The sequence below is a fragment of the Pezoporus wallicus genome, unplaced genomic scaffold, assembly GCF_028554395.1.
Source record: "Pezoporus wallicus isolate ANWC-B61680 ecotype Strahan unplaced genomic scaffold, APGP_CSIRO_Pwel_v1 contig_4161, whole genome shotgun sequence".
Taxonomy (NCBI): Eukaryota; Metazoa; Chordata; class Aves; order Psittaciformes; family Psittacidae; genus Pezoporus; species Pezoporus wallicus.
This window is the reverse complement of record NW_026639584.1, coordinates 1,925,508-1,948,493: the sequence shown is the minus strand read 5'-3', so window position 1 is coordinate 1,948,493 and position 22,986 is coordinate 1,925,508. Positions and strand designations below refer to the sequence as shown.

General features: G+C 39.4%; 1 protein-coding gene across 2 annotated transcripts; it reads left to right on the top strand.

Annotated features, from left to right (window-relative positions):
• The first annotated feature begins 1,938 nt into the window (after positions 1–1,938).
• Positions 1,939–22,676, top strand: SPDL1 (spindle apparatus coiled-coil protein 1). 2 transcript variants are annotated; one of them, XM_057415119.1, is made up of 13 exons: positions 1,939–1,961; positions 3,354–3,401; positions 5,223–5,398; positions 6,825–7,001; positions 7,312–7,506; positions 7,829–7,978; positions 8,539–8,637; positions 9,503–9,613; positions 12,171–12,311; positions 13,773–13,882; positions 14,950–15,137; positions 16,069–16,414; positions 22,221–22,676. In XM_057415119.1, the coding sequence occupies exons 3-13, from the start codon at positions 5,240–5,242 to the stop codon at positions 22,363–22,365; spliced, it is 1,821 nt and encodes a 606-aa protein (XP_057271102.1). In that variant the 5' UTR covers positions 1,939–1,961; positions 3,354–3,401; positions 5,223–5,239; the 3' UTR covers positions 22,366–22,676. The 2 variants fall into 2 exon arrangements, with proteins under 2 accessions (XP_057271102.1, XP_057271101.1); XM_057415118.1 differs by lacking the exon at positions 22,221–22,676 and having other exon boundaries at positions 16,069–17,028.
• The last annotated feature ends 310 nt before the right edge of the window (positions 22,677–22,986 follow it).

The window sequence follows — 22,986 nt, the reverse complement described above, 5'->3', positions numbered from 1 at the left end:
TTAAAGGCATAAATTGAAATTCTAAACTGAGGAAAATACTACGGAGTTTCTACCGTATTTCATATTTCAGCTGCTCCACATGACAGTGGAACTGAAGGTGTGGGAGAAGCAGCAGCTATTTTAACAGTTTTATGATTTATCATGCTATAGCAGTTAACTGATCTGGTGGAGTAATCATGTTAACACTTAGCAGTTACAATGTATTTTATATTTTTCCAAGATGCACTCTACTAAATGTGCAGAGAATTATACAGATTTGTTAAATAAGTCACTGTTATCCTTGTAAAACAAGGGGGTTTAGCTGTGGGTATTTGGTGTGGTTAATCACATGGTGAATGCAGCAGAATCAGGATTAGAACAGGATTCTCATTTCCTAACCCTGTTTTAATCAATTCGGCATTCTTGCCAGTTTAGACAAGTCTCTATTTAATGTTTAAACCCATTTCTATTTACAAAAGCTAAACTCACATTTTGACAGGAGGGCAGAAGTAGTATCATTCTGACAGTAGTGGTAGTTTTACTGGCTTCCTCTGTAGAATTCTACACTACGTGTTTATTTTCCAAGCCCTTTTTATCTTAAGACATCTATTTCTGTCCTGGCTGCTCCAAATCAGGTCATTATCCTTGCATCTACTTAAAGCCCGTTGCTTGAATTTAACCTTGCATTACCAGAAGCATGTTTCTTTAAAGGCAGAATCTGCTTTCTGTGCAATGGCTTTTGTTAGGAATGTTGCATTAAATATGAGAATAAACCTTCCAAACTCCCTGATGTGGTTAGAGAAAGTGCAATAAATACATGAATCCTGCAGAACAAACTAAAAGTTTAACCACTGCGTAAAAGGTAAAAATTACTCAGGTTCTCCTTTGGGGTAGAAAAAATGGTACATAGACAGCTATGCGTGGGATCTCAACCATCAGAACTGCATAGTGAAATGCTCCATCTGATTAATTTTGTTCATCTTTGTGGGCATTACTGAGATCTTCAATGGCTTAGAAAATCTGTGAGTTCTGGACAATCTAACACTATGAAATCCCTCCCTGATGCATGACTTAAAAATGAGTAGAAATTAGAGCAAGCTGAGGAGAAAAACGGGAAGTTAATTGTTTGGCTGATAGGTGCGCTGCGAGCATTGTAACTTGTGTAGCTCTTAGTTTGGATGTTAACCTCTACAGGCTCCAGGGAAAGGTCTGGGTTAATAAGAAGATGGTGACATCCCCTCACGGGCAGGTGGCCTCAGCAGCCCCTGCTGAGGAAAGCGGGCATTGGGATAAATCACACTTATGCCGTTCTATTGCCAGAACCAAAGCCTCTCCTATAGAATATTGTGCAGAATCCTCTGCTTTGCAGGTTTCCCAGTAACACGCAGCACTAGGTACGCTTTTCCTCTCTTCACTTACTCTGTGTGCTTCCTTTGCGTGAGGGGGCCCTGCCTGTGGCTCTGGAGCCAGGCACATCCTCTGCACCTCCAGTCTCCTGCGTTCTTCAGTAGGTACGGCCGGTCACCTACAGCTGGGCTGCTAACTTCACTGCCTCCGCTTTCCTTCTGAACATAACCCGTGGTCTCTGCGCTAACGCCCCCCTCACCTGCCTACTCCGCACCATACCAAGCTTAGAGGAGCGGCTTCTACACGACACGCTCAGGAGGGACAGGGCTGCGACGCCCGCACAGCGCTCCCGCCTCAGGCACTGCCCCTCACAGGAGCGCGCCAACCCGGGTGGGCGGTGACGCCACGCGCGCTGGGGCGGAGCTGACGGGAGGAGGAGCAGGCCGGTGGTTGCAGGAGCTCTCGCGAGACTTGGGGCGGTGTCGCGAGGCCGAGTTTGAACTGCGGGAGCGGCGGCTGCGGCGGGCGGTGAGCTGGGGGTGTGCCTAAGGGCCATTGTAGGTGGTGGTCCGCGGGGCTCGGTGTGGTCCTGTCTCCTTTCCGCCCCGCAGACGTCTGAGACCTGCGGCTTGCAGGTCTGTTCCTCTCTGGGTCTCGTTGTTTGGGCCTTCCGCTGTTGTTCCGGGAGAAAAAAAGGCTGTTCTGTGCCCTGCGGCTCCGCAGGTGCTGCGTAAAGCGAAGTGGGTTGGGCGCGCTCCCCCTCTGCCGTTTTTTCCTGTAGGGTTAACGGTATGGGTAAGGGGACTCTTCTGCCAGAACCGGTCATAAGCCCCTGCTCGGGTGTGAGGTGCTGAGAGGACGTGCCGGGGCTGGCCGGCCCCCCGCTGCAGTCGGTGTGGGACTTGCTCACCAGGGAGCGGGTTTTGTGGGAGGTGAGGAGCCCTGAGAACGTTTCACCTGGCGTGTGCGATTTGGGAGGTGAAGACCTGGACGTGTTAAAGTAGCTGATCTGGAGCGTAGTGGGGATACCTGCCCTACGGGAGAGAAACTTCCTAATGATGTTAGCGGTCAGAAAACTGCATAGGCGCTTGCGAGCAGATCAGGACAGAGAGAGCCGTTGGGTGTGACCTCTAGGGACAGCAGTTAACTACAAGAGCAGTTAGTGGGAAAGGAAGCTTGCGCCCCAGAATAGTGCTTTCCTGCCTCCTACCCCAGTACTTTTATAAAGGAGTGCTTAAATGGTTGAATAACCAAGGACCGGAGCCGTCAGCACAGAAGCCATCATAAAATGTTCGAAGATTATTAGCCAAAAGCGGAGGACCTCTTGTAACTTCTGGTAGGATAAATGGAGACAGATTTCTAGTATGTTCTCTCCTACCCGCTCATCTTGCTACTTTTTAAAACATTATTTTCAAGGTAGTTTCCTTAACCTCACATATAGTATTAAATTACAGGTAATTACCACCCTATACAATGCAGCTTTATGAACAAAGCTACCTGAACTTGTTTATTTTCATACAGAATTGATAACAAAAGCTTGAGGAAGTCTATGCTCTAAAGGCAGCTTTGATTTAAACTTCAACTATAAAATTAAAGCCTAACATCTTTTTTTATGACATCTCTGTGTAAATGATTTATGAAGAGCTCAGAGATGTTGTGTGTGAAACTGGAGGAGAGCATTTTGAATAGACAGAAGAAGTAGGAGGGAACAAGCCAAAAATCCCCAAATAACCCTTAAAAATTATGTGTGGTAGAACGGTGACCCAGGGTGTAGTCTGTTTACTTGCCCCACAGGGTGCAAGATCGTCTGTCCTTTGGCAACATTGCCTGCTTGCCTGTTTCTAAGCTGACAGCTGCCTCAACTCCAATTTGAATAAGATTTGCATTTCTGTGGGGTTTTAGCTTGTGATCTGCATTTTCATGAGACAGCCCCAGGCGTTAAGTTTGTATTGAGAGGACTGTGCTGTAATGGCAGCTTGTACTCATCTGGACTAGACAACAGTTGCGCTTTTTTCTTATTTCTAAAGGTGGAGTTCAAGAATAAGGTCAAGAAAGACTTAAATGGACTTCTGAAGGTGAGTTAAGAATGTAACTCAAGTTTAGCTTAGTAAGCTAGAAGCTATCAAATTGCTATGTTGCCTCTATACTGGTGTTTGTTCAGAAAATAAAGCTCTTTTTAAAATGCTGCTAATGAAGTGATTAGTATTAATTAATCTTTTTTACTAATGTGAAATGCATGCCCCCAGTGGTTAACCTATATGCTTGAATTGATTCATCTTACTGTTTAATGTTTCATTATTGAATTGTACCTGGCCTTGCAGTAGTAATAATATTGTTTATTCTCAGTTGTATGTATGCCAAATTCCTGTCTTTCAGTGGCTTACTTTAGCATAAGTGTGCAAAAATAGTATTTCAAGCCTTGCAAAGGTTAGATGTGAAAAACTGGCTTTGGAGCCTGGCTGGATAAAGTCTCTTTGTGTTAAACTCTGATAACAGTGGCAAGTGTTGGAAAATGAGTAAACAAGAATTTAATAATTTCTATCTTGTAGCTCAGAAAGGAATTGGCACAGTGTTGCCTTGATATACTCCTGCATTTTAAAGTTGTTTCCATTTATAGGAAGCTAGGTAACTAGTAAGAATTACCCATGTAGAACAAGAGGTAGCAAAAATAAAAAGTGAAGGCTATACATTACAATAATGACTCTTAAAAATACTCTTATATAAATTTGCTCTTTTAATATCAGGATCTTGATAATATACATCAGAATAATATATGTGCTAGTAAAAAATGGCAGCAACTAAATTCCTTATGTAAAAAAGCAAAAGCACAGAATAAGACCTTCAATGAAAAGTTCCATTAATCTTTGAATTATATAAAAAAATATGAACCTTGGCTTTGAAAAATAAACTGCAGGGGTGGTCTTTATTTGTACATCATTGGTGCTGAATGCTTTGAGGGAACTCTTGAATTTTGCTGTTCAGTTGGTTAGTATTTTCAGTTGGTTAGTTGTTGAGTTGGTTAGTATTTTCTGTCTTAATAGGATTTGTTTGCAGTGTGCTGGTTTAGTAGGCTTGGGAGCAAGCAGTCGTGCAAGCTTATGGTGTTAATTTAAGTTTTATTTTTTTAAAATTGCATGTTTGGATTTATTTTGACTAATTTTTGCAAAATTTACCTTTACTTGTGTCTTTTGTTATGATACAAGAATAAAACAGGTGAACTTTCTGAAACATGGTAGAGGTGGCAGTTAATAAGTAGGTTACCTGCAGCAGGTTATCTGAAGTTTAAAGACATGAAAGACTCCATTAAGCACTATAAACAAATAAATAAATCTGTGTTAAAATTCCTTGTCTTTTGACAGGTTTTCTATTTTTGGCTCTTCACCTTTATCTCTTTCTGTATCCCACATAATGTTACTAGGAGTAAACTATCCTCATACAGCTGCCTAAATGGATTTTGTTATTTGTGTACACTATAAATGATATATTTGAGGGTTTATTTCTAATGCCACAGGAAATATTGTCAGCCATATACATAGAAGTGTATTTTCAATGTTATTTCCTAACCCTCTCTTTTATACATGGCAAGGTAGCTATATGAAAGATTAACTCCGGTTCTGGTGGGCTAGGAAGTTGGTCTGTACACAGGAGTTGTTTTGTTGCATGCTATTAGTTAAGACATAGGTAGGTGTTAACCAAGTTTATTGAAGAAATAGCTATTACTTCACTGTTCACAGGAGTATTTGTTCCTGGCTGTCTTTTTTTTTTTTTTTTGTCTTAATGCAAAAATACATCCTTGTATCCTGATTAAGACAGGAAATCCAATCACTTCTTTCAGATTAACTGCTGTCACTTACTACAGTGTATTTTTTAATCCTTTTGTGTTTGCTATGCTGAAGTAAAAAAAGGAAGAAAAATGGAGACTGAGACCATTTTAAGCCTTAAAAACCAACTCAAGGAAGCAGAGAATGAACGAAGAAAGGCAGCACAATATGGCTTGCATTTATTGGAGTCCCAAAGTGAAGTTCAAAATGAGTTGGATGAAACACGTCGCGAATTGACTGAAAAAACAGAGGTGAAGTTTTAAACTGAGTAGAAAAAGTAGTCAAGAACTTTGTTTTCACTCCTTTCTGAATGTCACAGGTGTTTTAAATGCCTTTTAGAGCCTAGGTTAATTTTAATAAGCCTCTTAGTATAAGTATTTGTAGAGAGGGCTTTTCATCTCTTCTCTGAAGATATTCAGCATAATTTTATCGAACTGGGGCAGGGTTTCATAGCTAACTGTGTATCAAGCATTCGCTATCATGTAGGAATGTAAATTTAATATGAAGTGCTATTTTTGTCTTAAAGTATGCGTTTTGGGTATGTTTAGTAATTAATTCTTGTTATGCTCTCCCTGTAAGCTTTGTATCACTTGAAGCTATAAAAGGAGCACTGGCAGCAAGACTGTAACATTGAATTCTTGGGTTTTTTCAAATATTCTAAATACTGAGGGATTCTAATTTGTATTATTACATTTCTTTACAGCTCAGAAAAGAGTAGTATAGTGTTGAAATACAGAAGTAGTACTTAGTCAACCGTATTCTTCATAGTAATTGTTTGAGAACATTCCAATTGGGAAAATCTCTTCCACTTCTTGTAAACATGTTAATTTTGATGCTTGTTTGCTGCTGCAAAGCATAAATGATAAGGAAGCAGGGAAGGATCATACTTTTCTGCTGATAAACGCCTGTGGTAGCTAGTGTGTTGAGAAGCTGCATCCGTAGGCTGTGATCCTATGTTACAGGCTGGAGCACAATTATGGACAAAGCTTGTCTGAGCTATATCAGTTGATAACTTCCAAGGGCAGAGGGAAGGAATTGTCTGCTTTCATGCAGTGGAACAGCATCTTGTGTGGGAACCGTGGTTATCCTACAGATTCCTTTAAGTTTTTGAATCTGTGGTTCTCTTAGAAATCTGCGAGCCAAGATAGTTACCATGAGCACAAGTTTTAACAGTAGGCACAAGGGACGTTGAGAAAAGTCTGTGTACTCTTCTGTAAAAGTCTGTGTAGTCTGTGGGATTTATTTCAGAGCAGTAGACAATTTAGGTGTCTTTAGCAGACATTGAAGCCTTGTGCAGTAGGGAAACACTGAATGGACTGTAATAAGTTCTAACATAATTAGGTTCCATAGTGGTAGGAAGGGCACCTTAAGCTCTCCCTGCATTTCTAACACTTGTAGAAAAGATGCCCACAGCCTTAGTGGGGGGTGCAAAGAGATACTCAGTTCCCATGAGGAAGAGAGTGTTGCACAACCAAATAAGCCATAAAATTTCAGGGCAGTTTTTCTTTTTTTAAAACACGGGTCTGATGATTCCCTAAATGGGACTTTAACAAAAGGTTGAGTGAGCTACAGGTTTGAGGCTTTGAGTGTCTTGATGCTGAGCCTGTATTGAGTAAACTGCTCCCTAAACATTTATAAATATTACATCTAGCTTTATTAGTCTGTTATTTCTTTCAGAAATTTGAACAAGAGAAATATTCTCTCCAGAGAGAAATTGAACTCAAGAATCGAATGTTGGAAAGCTTGAGTTTTGAATGTGATTCCCTTAAGCAGCAGCAAAGCATGCAACTGGATAAACAGAAAGAACAGCTCGCCAGGGTCTATGGACAAGAAATCAGTGACCTTAAAAACAAGGTTTGCCAACTAATATAAAGCTAAAATGTTGCTAATAGCATTTTAAAGAATATGTGTTTAACTCATAATTGCACATTTACTACCAAAACAGCTCAAATAGTTAAGATGTGTAGGAGCTTGCTTGGTTATTTTTTAGCAAACATCTGCATAGTTACATTGTTAATTATAAAAAATTTCATAGCTTATTTTCAAGAGTTTACTCTTACGTTGTATTTCTAAGACATTTTCTGTGGTTAGAACAGTCAAAAGCATTGTATGTTGCAAGAGTTTGTTTTAAAATGGTACTACTTACTTATCCACTGTCTTTAAGTTGGAGAGCCTGAAAGCAGAACTAGATGAAACCCGGCTGTCTGAGAAACAACTGAGGCACAAAGTAGAGCATCAGAAGGAAATAATTGCTGCCAAGTCAGAAGAATTACATATCATGTCTGAGCGTGTACATGAGACCATGTCTTCAGAAATGCTCAGTCTTCAGCTAGAACTTACTGAACTAGAAAGTGTGAAGGTGAGTGACTAATACTTCATGATTAGCAGTGTAGGCTAATGGAAGATAAAATCCTGCACTTTTGCTCTTTTCAGTTTTCAGTACTTTGTGTATGTTGCTACCTTATGACTGGCTGACTATTCAGAGAATGCGTACTGAACAAAATGGCCTTGCTGTATTTTAGGGCCATACAACGTCTTCAAGATAATAATTGGTTTTAAAAGTAATGGCTACTGACAATGGTATTTGGTTCACATGGTCCTGCTTTTCCTCATATTGTTTTAAAAATACTTTATTTTCTACTTTTTATTTGTTTGGGGTTTTTTGTTTGTTTTTTGTTTAGGCCAGTGTTGAAGAAAAGCTGAATGAACTAGAGTATGGTAAAGAACAACTAGAACTCATAAACAGTAACCTGCGTAATCAGCTGGAGCGTCTACAGGGAGAAAAAGAAGAAAGGGAAAAAGAAGTTGTTTCTTACTGCAATGCATTAGAGGTATTCTCTTCATGTTATTCAACAGTGGTAGATGATCCCTGAATGGCAGAAGTTGTGCTGTTAACTTTTTAGTGAAGTGTGAGTTTGGAGGGGGAGGATATTGGCTCGTCATCTTTGGTATTGCTTCTTGCTAAATACTCTGTCTGTTGGCTTTCGTTTGTGGAAGGCTGTGTATGAAGATCTGTGCAGGGCAGAATTCTGTCTTATAATGGGACCTTCTCACAGGTCACTGATAGAATTTTGATTTTTATTTCAAGTTTCTACTGAATGCCTTGGAAAATTTTGTACTAGGTAGTAGAGATTTGTGACAAAACAACAGAACAAGGCTAATAGTCTCAGTACCATTAGTTCAGTAAGGAATAAAGTGGAATATTAAGCCTAATAGTGAAGCAAAATTGATTCTCTTATTGACTAGAACTGTATGCACAGTTAAGTACCACAGTGCAATATAGTCTGTGCTAAAGGCATAGGAAATGAAAGAGGTAAAATCATCTGATTAAATTCATACATGCAGTATATCAGATGCTTAAATGGCTAATACCCTCTTTGCTTTAATCTAGAAAGCTCGTGAAGCTAATCAGGAGCTTCAGGTTCAGCTGGATCATGCAGTGCAGCAGTCTTTGGACCCTACAAGAAAAGGCAATTCTCTCTTTGCTGAGGTACAATTATTCTACAGATAACCAAAAATATACAGAGGAGGGAAGAAATATTTCATAAGGGTTTTTTTTCTTATATTACATTGAGAATATTCAAGTATTTGTATCTGATCTGGCCAGCAGGAATCTCTGATCCTCAAATGTTACTTCATTGTTGAACTGTCTGGGGACTGACCTATTGAAAACAATTCTTATGCATGCTCTGAATTTGAGGAGTTAATAAACTGAATGGAATAACTTAAAGTGACATTGCTGTCAAGATAGAAGATGGGACTGAGAGTTCATGACAATTCTGCCAGCAGCTTTTAGCTCTTAGTAGCTTTGTTCAGCTGGTAACTGGTCTTTAGTGTAGAAGATAGTATGTGAAATATAAGAAGATGCTGATGAATACTGTCTTTTAGAAACAAGCTGAAAATGGCTGGATGTTTGCATGTTTGGGAGAATTTTTGAATTAGCTCTTTGAATAGAAGTTCAGCCACTGTTAAATGCATAGGGAGTTATTTTGTTCTCTGGTAGCACCCAGGGGATGGGTTAAATTAGTACACAGTTCACTTTTTTTTTTTTTCCTCGTGCCAATGGATAAACCTGTTCTACAGCAGCACTGAATCATATGCAATGTTACTTGGATATCAAAACGTAAATTTGCTGCACTTTAGTGCTTAGGCTTCAGCTGCTCCAACTGTGTGTGCTCACTTTTATCTCAGAGATATTGACAGTAGTGCATCATTTCAAGTACGCTTGCTGGAAAAGCAGTATTTGCAGAACCAACATGGATTGCTAGGTAACACCTCATGTAAAACTCATCATCCACTTGACAAGAAGTCATGTTATCGTTTTCGTAGTAATAACTGCTAACAATGTTCTGTAGGTGGAGGACCGTAGGGCAGAAATGGAACGGCAGCTGATCAGTGTGAAAGTAAAATATCAGTCCCTACAAAAGCAGTATGCGTTCACTAGAGAACAGTTGCAAAGAATGAAGGTATGACCATTACTGCAATACTGCAGGGTTTCCTTGGGGTCTGACAAGGTGCTGCTTTGGTGCACAGGATGGGGCTTTGGTTATCTTCTGAATATGTTATAGTAGTCTGGGGGAGGGAAATGGGAGAGAAAGTAAGTGAGATGTCATTGTGCTATTTGACTTTTATGGTACGCCAATGTTTTTCTGTTGCTAGTAGTGCTGCTACTTTATCCTGGAACTTCATGTTATACTGAAGGTGCTGTGTTTGCTTACTTTGAAATAGTTGTTAAATGGGTAAACCACAACTCCTGTCATTCAAACCAGCATTCAGTTAGTCTTGAAAACGTCTGTCTTTTTTTTTTAAATCTAATTCTTGTACTACCTGAGTTGTTTACTTGTGGATTAACTATGTTTGCTAGGAATGAACGTAAGGAAAAGGGGTTGTGCCCTGTCCTCTCATTATACTGTTCTGTTCCTTCTGTCCAGGTTGCTTTCTTGTTTTGTTTGCCCATATTTTTCTGACCTTATCTGTAGTGCAAGAGAAAGTAATAACTTTTGTCTTAACTATTTAACTATTTAGACTCCCATAGGATGTGAGCCTGTTGGTTAATACTGTCGAGAATGAGTTAGCAGAAGCTAATTTGTAAGATAATGTGAAGGGGATGCTGCAAAACTGCCAACTGGTTTCATGTTGGTCTTGTGATTTTTCCAGCTCAAGTGTGGATCCTTTCATTTGTTCAAATACTTGAACATGCAGTTTGAGGAGAGTGCTTAAATATCCATAGTGATAAGGAGTAACACTGACGGTAGTAAGTCTGTGTTACCTGGCTTGTGAGAAGAAGTAGGTGGAAAATAATTAAAAAAGACAACTGCTGATGCAGCAAAGGAATTATCTTTTACTTAAATCTGACCTTGAGAGCTAGATACTTGAGGGGGTGGTTGAATAGGATCTGTTTCTTCAGAAATGCCCTGCTTGTAACATGAGGGTATGTCAGTCATACTGATTGAATGGTGTAAAAAACATTCCTAATACTGAAGATTTTGACCAAGAACTGAGGCAAATTGCTGTCACTGTTCTTCTACTTAGTGGTTTTATTTGGAATTTCAGTTTGTACTCAGTTTCTTGCAGTGTCAACACTGGAGACAGGCAGTTTGTCAAGACAGCTGTTTTGCTTACCTTGCTATCTTAGATCCCTGTTAGGATCCTCTCTACTTTGTGCTGTGTTATGATGCTGTATGTTAAAGCTCAATCTGTAGCTAACTGATTGCTTCATTCAGCAGCTGATTCCCACAGTGTACTTAACTGTTGTTGCAGCTGTAATTGTCAGAATGCCTGACTTTGGTATTTACTGATGACTTCGGTAGATCTGACTCCTGAACAGGTTGTAGACAGTGCTATTGGGAAAGTTTTACCGTGTCTGGTGTATTTTCCACAGCCCACAGTATCCCTTACAGTTTCTGTTTTGGTTGGTTGTTGTTTTTTTTTTTTTTGTTTTAAATCTGCTATCTGCAGTTCTGCCAGTTAGCAAGTGGGCTTGTAAACAAAAGGAAAATAGGTTAATGTCTGCAGGCTTGGGAAATGTAAGGACAGCTTTAGTCAGCTAGTGGAGGTTAAAATTTTGCCTCCCTTATGTCCTGTAGGAGCCATGAGGAGATGCCTCAATCTTTCTTTAGCTCTAGTTTGTGTACAGGATCATTGACCTCCTTTACTAGATATAGGAGATTCTGTAGGGAAATGCTCTTCTCTGTTTTTCTCTGTTAATCTGTAGTCTTAATTTAAGTTGGTCCTTTCCCTGTGATTTCTCTAAGTGTCCTACATTGGTACCTTATCCGTACTGGCTGGACTGGGAAAAGTGCTACAGTTACCTCTAAATCCCTGCGAGGTCTTTCTGTTATTGCATTTCATATTGTTTCTCCCCATGTTTGAACATCTGATGTATCACATTTGACTGTATGTATTAATGCCCTTGTACTATGATGATATTGTTAATGGCATCAGAAAAATCTGCTATAAATGCAAGACTTGTTGATAAACTTCTCCTTTTGTAATGAGAGGGCGTTGCCTTGCTTAAAAGGGTGTGTTCCACTAAAGGAACATCTAAAATTCTTGGATTGGTATTACAGAAGGCAAACTTAGTGTTAGCTATACCTCAGAATCAGGATGACTGGAAAAAAAAAAAAAGGTTTTTAAACTCATTGATGAGCTAGAGTGTGTTTTTTCCCAAGTAAGATGTATACAATAGATGCATTTTGGCTCTCATAAACAACTTGGACTGCAGTTGGTGACTAGGTGTTCATGGTTTGAGTGTGAAACGTTGTGTGTGTCCTCGACAGAATATTTATAGGTTCCTTAGTCAATATGTGGAAAGACATGACACCTCAGGACTAAGCTGTTCCGTAAGCTTTCAGCTGTCCTAAAGATTCCTAGTGTCAGCTTATGGTGGTAATTGTGAAGAATATATTCAGGATTAAAATGACAAGGCTTCCATACCCTTAATTCTTCTGGGTAAGAGGCTGAGGTTTTCAGTCACTTAACCCAGTATTTGTTGTAAAGATTTTGTTTTCCTTTTTCTTGTAGCTGCAGATGGTTACACTGCTCCAGCTGAAAGGCTCTCAAGCAGAATTTGATCAGCTGGAACGCTTGCAGTCAATGTTAGAACAGAAGAATGGTGAGATACAAGATCTGCTTATGAAAGTGAGGCAGCTAGAAAAATTTAAGGTATGTGGACTGTAGTTAAGTGGAGAAGTCATAATCAGAAGCTAAAGCATGAGAATAAGGAAGATTCTGAGACCTATCTGAAATCCATGCTTATGTTTGAAAAGAATCCAAACAACTTTATTTAAACAAAGTTTTATTTCACAGCTGGTGAACATGCACTTATGAAGCTCAGAGAAGCAGGACATTCTGTACCACCTAGTCCCTGGTTTGGAAAACAATCTTTTCTGGGTTCCTGTGTGTAGCAACTTTGTATTTTACATAGTTACTTGTGTTTAAATTCAACTATGTGGCAAAGGTCATTGGTGTGACCTGATTTTTTTTCTTGAAAGGCACAGCCATTTCACCCTTCAACTGTGTGTTCTTTGGCTTTACCACTTTTTAGTTTCTCAGTTATATTTGATTTCTTAGATGTTTATTTTTTCATGTGTCTCAACTTTGCAGTTGAAGCATGCCCTTTGCTAGAAAAACTGACTTGCTTCATCATCCTTTAAAGCAATTTCTTCAGTCCTCGTATGAGAGTTGGTATCACCTTGTTGTATTTTTCCCCTTCCAAAATATTACAAGAAGACCTGTGTGTACTGTTACTGAGGTTGGTGTGTATACAGAGTTAAAACCTGTAGCTTTCTTGTGTGTATATATATATGGACTAGTTTGGCTGTTTCTTATCACAGCTGTGGCATGTAAACTTAGCATATTAGCTTATGCATCCTCTTTTCTGCATTTAACCAGGGTGGCATAAAGCTAGGCTTAACCCATTTTGGTAAGCAATTAGACAGCTCAATTGCTTTACCACTTCTGTCACGTGTAAGTTTGAGTATTTTTCTTTGTCTCAGTGCCATAGATAAGTACTGTCAGGAAATTAAATAATTGATTAAATAACCATCTAAAGTACTGGTAGTATTAAACCTTGAGTGCTTGAACTGCTTGTTCAAAAAAGAAAAAAAGCCCATGAAACAAGCCCCGAGAATGTCACATGTTACTGCTGTATTTTATGGGAAGTTGATTGTGTTAATGGCATCTTTATTATGAACCAACTTTCTTGTTTAAGAGATGTAATTGATTTTTGAGGGCTTGGCCATTGTGTTCCTTTGGGGTCCAGCTGCTGAAGCTTAGAAATAAAGACTGAAACAAAATCCCTGCAGGTTAACTAAATGGCCTGTATTTTCTAGTTGAAAGGAAGATAACTGTTTTTCGGTGCTACTTGAAAACCTTCTAGGGTTAGGCTAACTTGTTTTTTGTATTTTTCTTTGGGTGAATGCGAGAGAATTGTCAGTTTCAGTGCTATCTGACATCTGTAACCAGTGAGGAAGTACTTGGAGCAACTGAGCTCTCTTGTGTGTCGAAATGCCTCTATGATGAGGCTTCTCCATAGAAATACCTACAAACTGTCACCTGAGGACTGAGTTAAAGTGCTCTGAAAAGTCCCTATTTGACAACCTGATTATTTTTTTTCTTTATCAGACTTTGTATGAGAATGTGGAAGAATCCAAAGCTAGTTGTAGCTCAAAAGGAGGGGAGTCTGAAGATGGTTACTATGTGGATTTACTGCAAATGAAACTTGACAACTCCAAGTAAGTACCTAATGGTCCAAGGCCTAGATATTGCTTGTAGTCTGGTTATCTTCCAGCCACTTGGTCTTATTCTCCCTTTTTTGTTACTATTTGTATGTAATCCACTGATTGTATGTGTAAATATACTCATTGTTTTATTCTCCAATGTTGTGGAGCCATTCTATCTTTGTTGTGGGACTGTGAGTTGTTTTGGTTTTAGTTATTGTTGCAAAAGGATAGCAGCAGAACTACTTTTAATTCTTGTTGCCTTCTAGAATTATTGTTAATGCTCCAAGATACAGGCTAATTGAGAATTAAATAAAATAATCTGTAAGGGAACTATATTAAGCTTCTTCAAGACTACAGGGTGTATTTATGTATTTCTCTTCTAAAAACAGCCAGATAATAGCACTTGAAATGTTTATTGGACTTTTTAGTTGTATTTGTTGGCTGGTGAGTTCCATATCTATCAATTAGAAAGTCCATAGTCTTGAGGACTGTTTTTGACCCCTCAGATTGAAGTATTGCACATGCACCAGGAGGCAATGGTCTGCTGTGTGAATTCCTGATAAGTGTGTTGCCTCACTGTGGTGCTGCGACGAGAAACTGGCACGATCCAAGTATTTTGGAACTGCCAAGGAATGCAGATTCAGTGCTTATGATGTGGAAGTTAATGGCCTCTGAAACAGAGGCAAGGAAATGCACTGAGTATTAACATAACTAGTTTTGTGTTGGGTATTTAAAGTAACACCTCTGTGTAAAGTTTGTATTGTCTGTTACAGGAGTAATTATAATAATTTATACACAGGAAATTTATACTAGAAAACTCCCAGTGAAAGAGTGAATTTCTAGGTTACGGAAGGTTTCCTAAGCCAGCATACAGCTTTGTTTTTAACACGAGTTTTATCTCTGGTAACTAAACTCACTGTTTTATGTGAAGTTCAAGTGAAAACTTTCATTGTATTGGAAGAGGTCTCTTGCATTTCCTACTACAGTATAATCCCAAATTTTATGTGCAGAATGCTTAGTTGACTTTGTACTGCTTTACTTAGAACCTGTATAACTCTATCATTTTCCTCCCACCCCAGCAAGGAAACAGAAACCTTGAAAAATGAACTGTCTTTACAGAGGATGAAGGCTCTGCACGAGAGCCAAAGGGTTCTAGAAGTTGAAAGGAAACTCTTTGCAAATGAGAGGTGTTTGCAAGCTTGCCAAAGTGAAAATATGAACTTGCGAGTTAGGCTGGATGAGCTAAAAATGAAGTATGAACCTGAAGGTAAATGCTACTCTTCTATATGGGAAAAATGAAATCTCTGATCTTCTCAACCTTTGCAAGGTGAATGACATTAAACAGGAAACACTGGATTAGTTAAGATATGAACTAATATTTAAATGGCTGCCTCTGTGATAATAACCTGGTCCAAAACCTGCTGAACTGAAATAGTAAAGTCCTGTCTTTCTCATCTTATGTCAGTATGTATAAAACACTGATATTGGGAGACAAAAAAGTACATGTTACAGTGTTCAGCAGTTTTATAGATAACCACAGTCAAGTAGGTGGGAACAGATTCTCAGGAGATGCTTTTCATCAAAGTAGTAGTATCTGTTGATGAGAAGTGCTGGGTTTCTGAATGCAGGCAGCTTGAAAGGAGCTTTGTGCAAAGCATTTAGAGGAAAAACTGCTTAGTAGCTCAAGCTAATGTGGATTAAATTTTGACAGCAGAGGCTCCCTCAAAAACCGGCTGATAGTCGGGTATGTGCAGAAACAAGGGAGTTCCAGCCGGTGGAGGAGAATGAATGGGGACCCAGAGGGGTGAATTGCTTTTGATGCTTGCCCATGCCCAGAGGATTTAATTTTGAAAACCTAGTTGTGGAAGCTTACCTCAGGAGCCTCCAAAATGGAGATAACATAATAGAGCATTCCCATGTAGTGCAGATCATGTAATTTGAAAGCCTTGGTAAAAAGGTGGAGTGAATGGGGAGAAAGAGTTTTGTCTCTTTTTCAACCTAACGTCTACTGCGATGCTTACTTACTGTAACAGGTTAGATCAAGGACAGTCTTTAAGGGATGTGAGTTATCTATGAAGAATTATTCCAAGATCTTTAGTCATGTAAAATGTTCTTTATTTGCTTTATTCTGAACGTGTTGGTGGGCAAGTTAACTCCAGCTTCACTTGTGTACAAAAAATATATTCCTTTTTTCTTAGAATTATTTATGGGCACTAAAATTAAAAAGAGGAGGGAGAAGGCTCCAGTGGGCAATACTTGTGAATACTTGGACAGCAAAAATACTTCAGTAAAAGAAACTGCTCTTACTCAGTTGCCAAGTAAGGAAGAAATCAAGATGACTTCCATGAACTTGGAGCAAAGTGGTGCTTCTCAAAAAAAACATGATCCTGAAGCAGCGCCAATGAATATGGCTGTTCAAGTAATGCAGAAAGTAGCTGAACCTGAAAGAGAAAGAAAGAGAGTTAAAATTGAAGATAAGAATCATGATGCCTTTACTTCATGTAGCAGAAGTGGAAGCAATTCCTTGACTTCAGCTGCCCCCAGGTCAGTGTCGGCTTCTGTCTATGCTCAAGGCAATCAGCACAGACCTGCATCTCTTTTCTTTCGCTGCATGAACTATGCTATCCACTTCTTTATCTATTTCCTCAGTGTTGCATGCAGTGTAATTCCTCAGCTCCGGCTGCCTGCGTTGAACCTCTCAATACCTTTAAGAAAGACTAAGATGATGACTAGTAAAAGAGACTCTTGAAACTGTAACAATCTTTGAAATAACTTTTGCGCTGCTTGAGAATGCTGAAGGTGTGCACGTAGCATGACAGCGCGTCCCCTGTTTCCTCTGATGTCAGAAATAGCTCTTCTGTTTTCTTGATCCCTTCAGAGCTACCACATGCCTGTAGCATATCATGTAATAAAGGCAATAGCTGTCATGCTTCAGTTTCAGACTGAATTTCAGCCCTCATCAACTTCAAGATTTAGCTGAAACCCAGAAATTATTTAAGTAATTATTAACCTGATTAGATGAACAGAATTTGCATTGTATGAGAAAACCGACAATTTATGATGCTTTTTGTCAGACAAATGACTTCCATAACCTGGATGCATGATAACTATAAACACAACTGGTAAATTAAGATCAAGTTTTTTCCCTGAACAGAATTTCAGTTACTTTTTGATAGATGAAGTGACTTCAAACAATAATTACCTTAAACTTTTTTTACCTTGGTAAAAGGAGTGCTAATTTCTCTTTCTCAGCTGATGCTTTTGTATTCTGTTCGTATTCATAATCTTTGTAAATGTGTTTAAGTGGTTGGGGGGGGGGGGAATCTGGGATAATTTAGATACTTGGAGCTTAGAACCTGGTAATGTCTGCTAGTAGAAATAGTTTGACTCCAAAATGACAGCAACTTGAGAGGTGGAGGAAGGTATAACATGGGAATCTGTGTGGTATACCCTAATCAGTGGCATTAATTTTTTAACTGGATTGATTTTTTTGACTGTCAAATCAGTTATTGAAGGTCGCATTGGATGCGATAAACAGTTTTAAAGTAACCAAACAGTACCATGTTTTGAAACAGTCTGGAAAGAATATGGCAGAATTGGCACTTTAAGGGGCTGTGTCAAAATATGTGGGGATTTAGCGACAAGGAAAGATCACAGAGGTCAAATGTGGGGGGTGCAAGTTGAGAGGAAATGCTGTATAGTTTAGTGATGGTGTTGTGTTTTGGTGGTGTTCTATACACAGCAAGGAACAGATAGCTTGTAACCAGGGTGTGAAGAGGTCAACTGATTTCCTCCTGTTTCTTTTGGAAAGGAAGATCCAGTGTTTGCCAACAGGAAGTTATTGGAAACGGTTTATGCGAAGTGAAGGGGAAACCTACCAGAGAGAGGGATGAGGAAAGTATTTTGTGGAGTTGATATTTGAAAGCAGAGTGAGTGGAAAAATGTACTAGAGGAAGGTGAAGTCAGTTCATAGGGTTCTAATCTTGCACCCATTGCTGTTGACGCAAATAAGAAAGAAATCATAAATCAATGGATTTAAAAAGTATAATCACCAACACAACAGGAAAAAAAAAGTCACATAACTCCATGTAAGTTTTTAAGTTGTTTTCAATGGTGGTATGAACCTGTGAAAAACAAACCCAGGCAGAAGGTTCCATTCAATTTTTTATGTTAATGAAATACTAACTCCCCAGTTAGTGATAATGATAAGATTGAGGATTTACTTAACCCTCAACTGTTATCATTTATTATTAAATAGCAAATCCTGATAAAATCTGAGTATTTAAGAGGCTGGGTTTCTAAACTCCAAATCCCTGGAGTGTTCTGTGGTGGATGTGGCCAGACACTAGATAGGAACACAAGCTAAATGCAAAGACACAAAAAATATGGACAACTTGAGCAGGAATGGAGAAAATGGACCCTGAAAATGGAGACTTTGGGGAGGAAATAAATGTTGGGCAGTTGTCAGTGTTTTACTTTGTGATGCTCCAGCTGAGAAGGCTGTTGTGGTCCTGGGGGATATTTTTGCAAGTGGAGTAGTTCAGACATTAGCCTAGCTCTGTCATCACAGATCTATGAAACGTGGCAGTGAAAAGTCATAGTAACTGTGAAAGGATTGCAGCCTTCATTTCTAGGAAGGGTTGGTTGAAAAGCTTTGTTATCTTTGTGGGGGGGTGATGAAGTGTTCAGAAGTGATCGGTATGTATTGGTATGGGTGACAGATTTCTGTATTTGAAGCTGCTTCTTTGCTGATGTGATTGAGTAAAATGAGGCTGGGTAAGGGGGAGCTAAGAGCATCTGTCTGTATCTGCAGCACATGTGTGTACTTAAAACGAGTAAAAACTGAAATACTGGATTTAGGTGGTGGTGCTGATTATGTTATGGCATGTGGATGTTGAGAACATACTACCTGAGAGTAAAGATTGAAATTTTAAGTCATTATTAATTGTGAATTGCTACTGTAGTTCAGGCAATGCAAAGGTTATAGGCAGTGATGGCTTGTATTAGGCCAGCTGGTGAGTAAAAAGACACAATTCTGCATTGAAATACTTTTCTTCATGTTTGACACCGATATGCAAACACCAGACCTTGCTGCCCAACTTAGTTTGCATTTAGATTTGAGCTTGTCTGCTTTAGTTTGATCTCAGGTAGGGTTTGTGTGCCTAAGAGCTTATTTGCTTTTTAAAATTTAGTTGGATTATATACACCAAATCCAACTCATTTAAACATGGTCCAAATGCCTGTAGCCATTTGGCTCAGCAGGAGATGTGGATAACTGTACTCTGTGGAGCTTTAGTGATGATGTTCATCCTCAGGAAATAATGCTCCCATCTGATGACGCTGCTTGGTCTTACTCGAATGGGTAGAAGGAGCCCCCATTACATCTAGTTTTTGGAGTCTGTAAAGTCACAGCTTGATAGAATCATGTCACAGTTTCACAAATGGGTCTTTTCGAGTGAGAGTGTTTAACTGCCTTCTCTCCTTTCTGATCCATCCCTTGCCCTGTGCTAAAACTCGGTGAAATATGCCAATGCTGTTAAGGGGTGCTCAATGCTGTGAGCTGGCCTTGGTATGAGGACTGTGGTGGGTTAATATCTTGCTGCCAACTGCCCACCCAGCTGCTCTCATTCCCTCTCTTCAACAGGATGGGAGAGAAAAGAAGGTGGAAAAAGCTTGTGGGTTGAGGTCAAGACAGGGATCAATTAGTCGTGGGCAAAGCAGACTTGGGGAATAGCTGGAGAGTTCATTGTCAGTTCCAAGTAGTGGGACAGTGAAAAAGAATAGAAACTATCTAACCCCTGATCCCCAGCCCTTCTTTCCAGATTCAACTTTACTCCTTCATTTCCAAATTCTACCTCCTCCTTACCACGTGGCACAAGGGGAATGGGGGTTGCAGTGAGTTTATAACATTTGGTCGCTACTGCTCCTTTGTTATCATAAAGGTTGGTAGAAAAGAATTAATCTGAAGGTGATGATCAGCTCTTTACTTGAGAATGTTATCTCTGTAACCTCACTCATTTGTCCCTTGTGATATGTACCAGCCTGTAGACATGATCTGTCAAACACTAGTAAAATGTGTTCTTTTCAACAAAAAGTAATTCAGTATGCTAAGTAAAGTGCGGTTCAGCAACTCAGGCTGCAGAATAATCATCCAGAGGCTTTTGCAGGCCAACTATGAAAGACTTAGAATGAAAGAGGAAAAAATTATTTGCTTGCATTGTCCATTGTCACATTAAAGCTCAATGATTTGAATATTCAGGCATTTTTGAATACTCACTGTCACAAACTAAAGTTTTTGTAATGAAGTAGATTATCGTGATTGATTGCCGATTCAGAAAAAAGCTGTCACTAACATAGAGGTGTAGCTTATAATATGAAATGGCTCATTCCATTTTCATAAGCCAGTGTCAGTCCTCTGATAAAATCACTTCAGATATTTACTAAGGTGGCTGTAGTCTGAGGAAGTTAACTCACTGTTTGCTGCCTTGTGTAACCATCCTGGTGTGCATTCAGAGCATGCAAAGGTGATTCTTTTGTCTCTCCAAGTAAGAGATTCTAACAGCTGTTTAATGCTATGAAGCAATCTTGTGTTTCTGCTGTGAATTTGATTTCCACAGTTCTTACACTGCACACTCACAGAATTACCTTATAACGTAGAAACGGAGTATTTTGTATAAAACCCAATTGTGCTGCTTTAGAATATAATTTAGGTCAATTAAATTTTGACTTGGCTTTTTGGTTTGAGTTATTTCTTTGTTCTGGATTTTTACAGGAAATTCCTGCTGGAAATTATGGCTGCTGGAGTACTGTTTCTGGTGGCCTTGGACAGAGGGTTGTTTCAAGGTAGCATAGTGGAGGGACAAATGAAGAGCGTCTACCACAGGAACAAGCTCTCTATCCTAGATAGAGCTGTCAGGGAAGCATGGGCTGAACTCCAGACTAAACACTAACCAGATCCAGATTAACATGAATGGACTTTATCCCTTTCCAAATAATTACTTCTTGTGATAACCATATGATTATTGGGCTACTTGCAAGTAGCAGCACAGCTAAAAGGGAGAGCAGCTGGGGAAAAGCCAACCATAGACAAAAATGATTACCCATTAGAATTACAGGGGTGAACTTAATGAAGAGCAGTGGTGGGGCAACACTGCTGGCCTAGGAGGATGCACAGCAAAGCATAGCTTCCTTTCAGTCTGTTGAGGTATAATATGTAGGTTGCTTGCAATGGATAAGAATAGTTCGATATATTATTGACTGGGGGGGAAATCTGTAGTTAAACTTCACAAAAGGCCTTTGTTACAGCTCCTTTCATAGTCCTCATCTTCAGCTGTGTATTTCTGTTGCAAATACATCTCCAGCAGCTGCATAGCAGCTCTTCTTGTTTGGAAACCCACTACTGAAAGCAGCTGTATTGCAGGAGGTTGCTCACTGGAGGCTCTTGAGATCACTAGAAATCCACAAAGTCACTAGAGAGATGCTTTTGCTAGTGTAGTGGTGGAGTAGCATAGTATTTGTGTTAGTATGTGATGTTTTGTTTGGAATTTGATTTTTCCGTAACTTGTTTGGCTGTGTATAACTCATTGTATGTGATTTGGCTGAATGAATACCATTATTTGTCAGTCTGTTCTAATGACACATTTGTATGATTATGAAGTAATTCTGAAGTAATCAAAACACCCAGTTGTGCTCAGATGTCTAAATCTCATTGTTACCTTGCCTCTAACAGCAGTGTGGCAGCTGTGTTACCATTTGCAGTCACAGCAGAATTGAAACATGTCAGTGGCAAATGATGTCGTTCAGAGCCTGGAAATAATTGTTTTCCTGTTGAAACAACTTAGTTTCAAATACTTGGGCATTAAGATAAAGGCAGTAGTAATTTAGCACTAGGGGGAAACTAATATATTGCTTTCAGTGTAGTCCTTGATTTGGTTTTGTGAAAGCAGAATGTTTGACTTCCTCTCGTTTGTGTTCCATTGCTGGGACTTTTCACTTGGAGTTGTGCTTTTGTGAATGATTTCCTGTATGTGCATGGCACGGGCACTGTGCATTTGTGAGGTTTAAAGGCTGATCCCAAACCATTAATACATTCTGTGACCTTTTTTACCAAACATTTCAGCAGGCAAGGGCATGAGAGGGGAAGGCGATACTTCAAGCGATGAGATGTGACTAGGACTGATATAAAAATGCTTTATATTAGTTTCATTTTACTCTTAAGCACTGCTTGCTCTGTCTTAGCATATGAATGGACTTGTATGCCAGTTGGCTTGTTGACTTTGCTTGAAACTCTTATCTTAGCCCTCTTTTTCAATAACAAAATGTGTATTTAGAATGGTTGCTTTGCCTGTAGGTTAACAGCTGAATCCAGCTTTGAAACTACGGAAAAAGGAGATGAGAAAGAAAATAAAGTCAAAACCGAGAAGAAAACGCAAAAGTACGCAACGTTGTATGTATCTTCTAAGGCAACTTCTGGAACGCAGTGTGCTCAGCAATAACAATTCTGGAAGGCGCCTCAACAATTTGGAGTCCTGCTTCAGCAGGCAATACTGAGTAAACTGTTGTCACACATGAATGTACAGATTCTAGACTTCACTATTGATCTGCCTGCTCTGTGAAGAGTATGGTGGCATTAATGAGAGTTGCACTTTTGATACCTTAGGGCATCCTAGAGGGCATCTGATGGTTCCCTGGCACCTGAAGTGTTACCTTGTCTTGAATCTTGGCTAAATCTCTAAACATGTAGTAGTTGTTACTTGTTTGAAGCATAGTGCTATTCTGAAAGATGAGTTCTTGCTACAGGTCTCTTAACATAAGAGGGGTCAGCCCTGAGCAAGAGAGTCTAGACAGCTTTGATGCAGAATTCAGCTAAGCCACATGCTCCTGAATTTCTTCCCTCCTGGACTCAGAATTCTTAATGGCTTGTTTTTCCTCCTTATGTGTAATTGTTCTACTTTCAGACAGACCTGATTGCAAAGGTGCATGTTAACCTCTATGTATTTTTGTGGGACAGTATTCGAAACTACAAATTCTTTTGTCTGTACCAGTATTTAAAATAAACCTTTATTTCTCTTCCTTTCTAAAATGTAGTCCATATTGCATTTGTGAGTTTTCCGCCA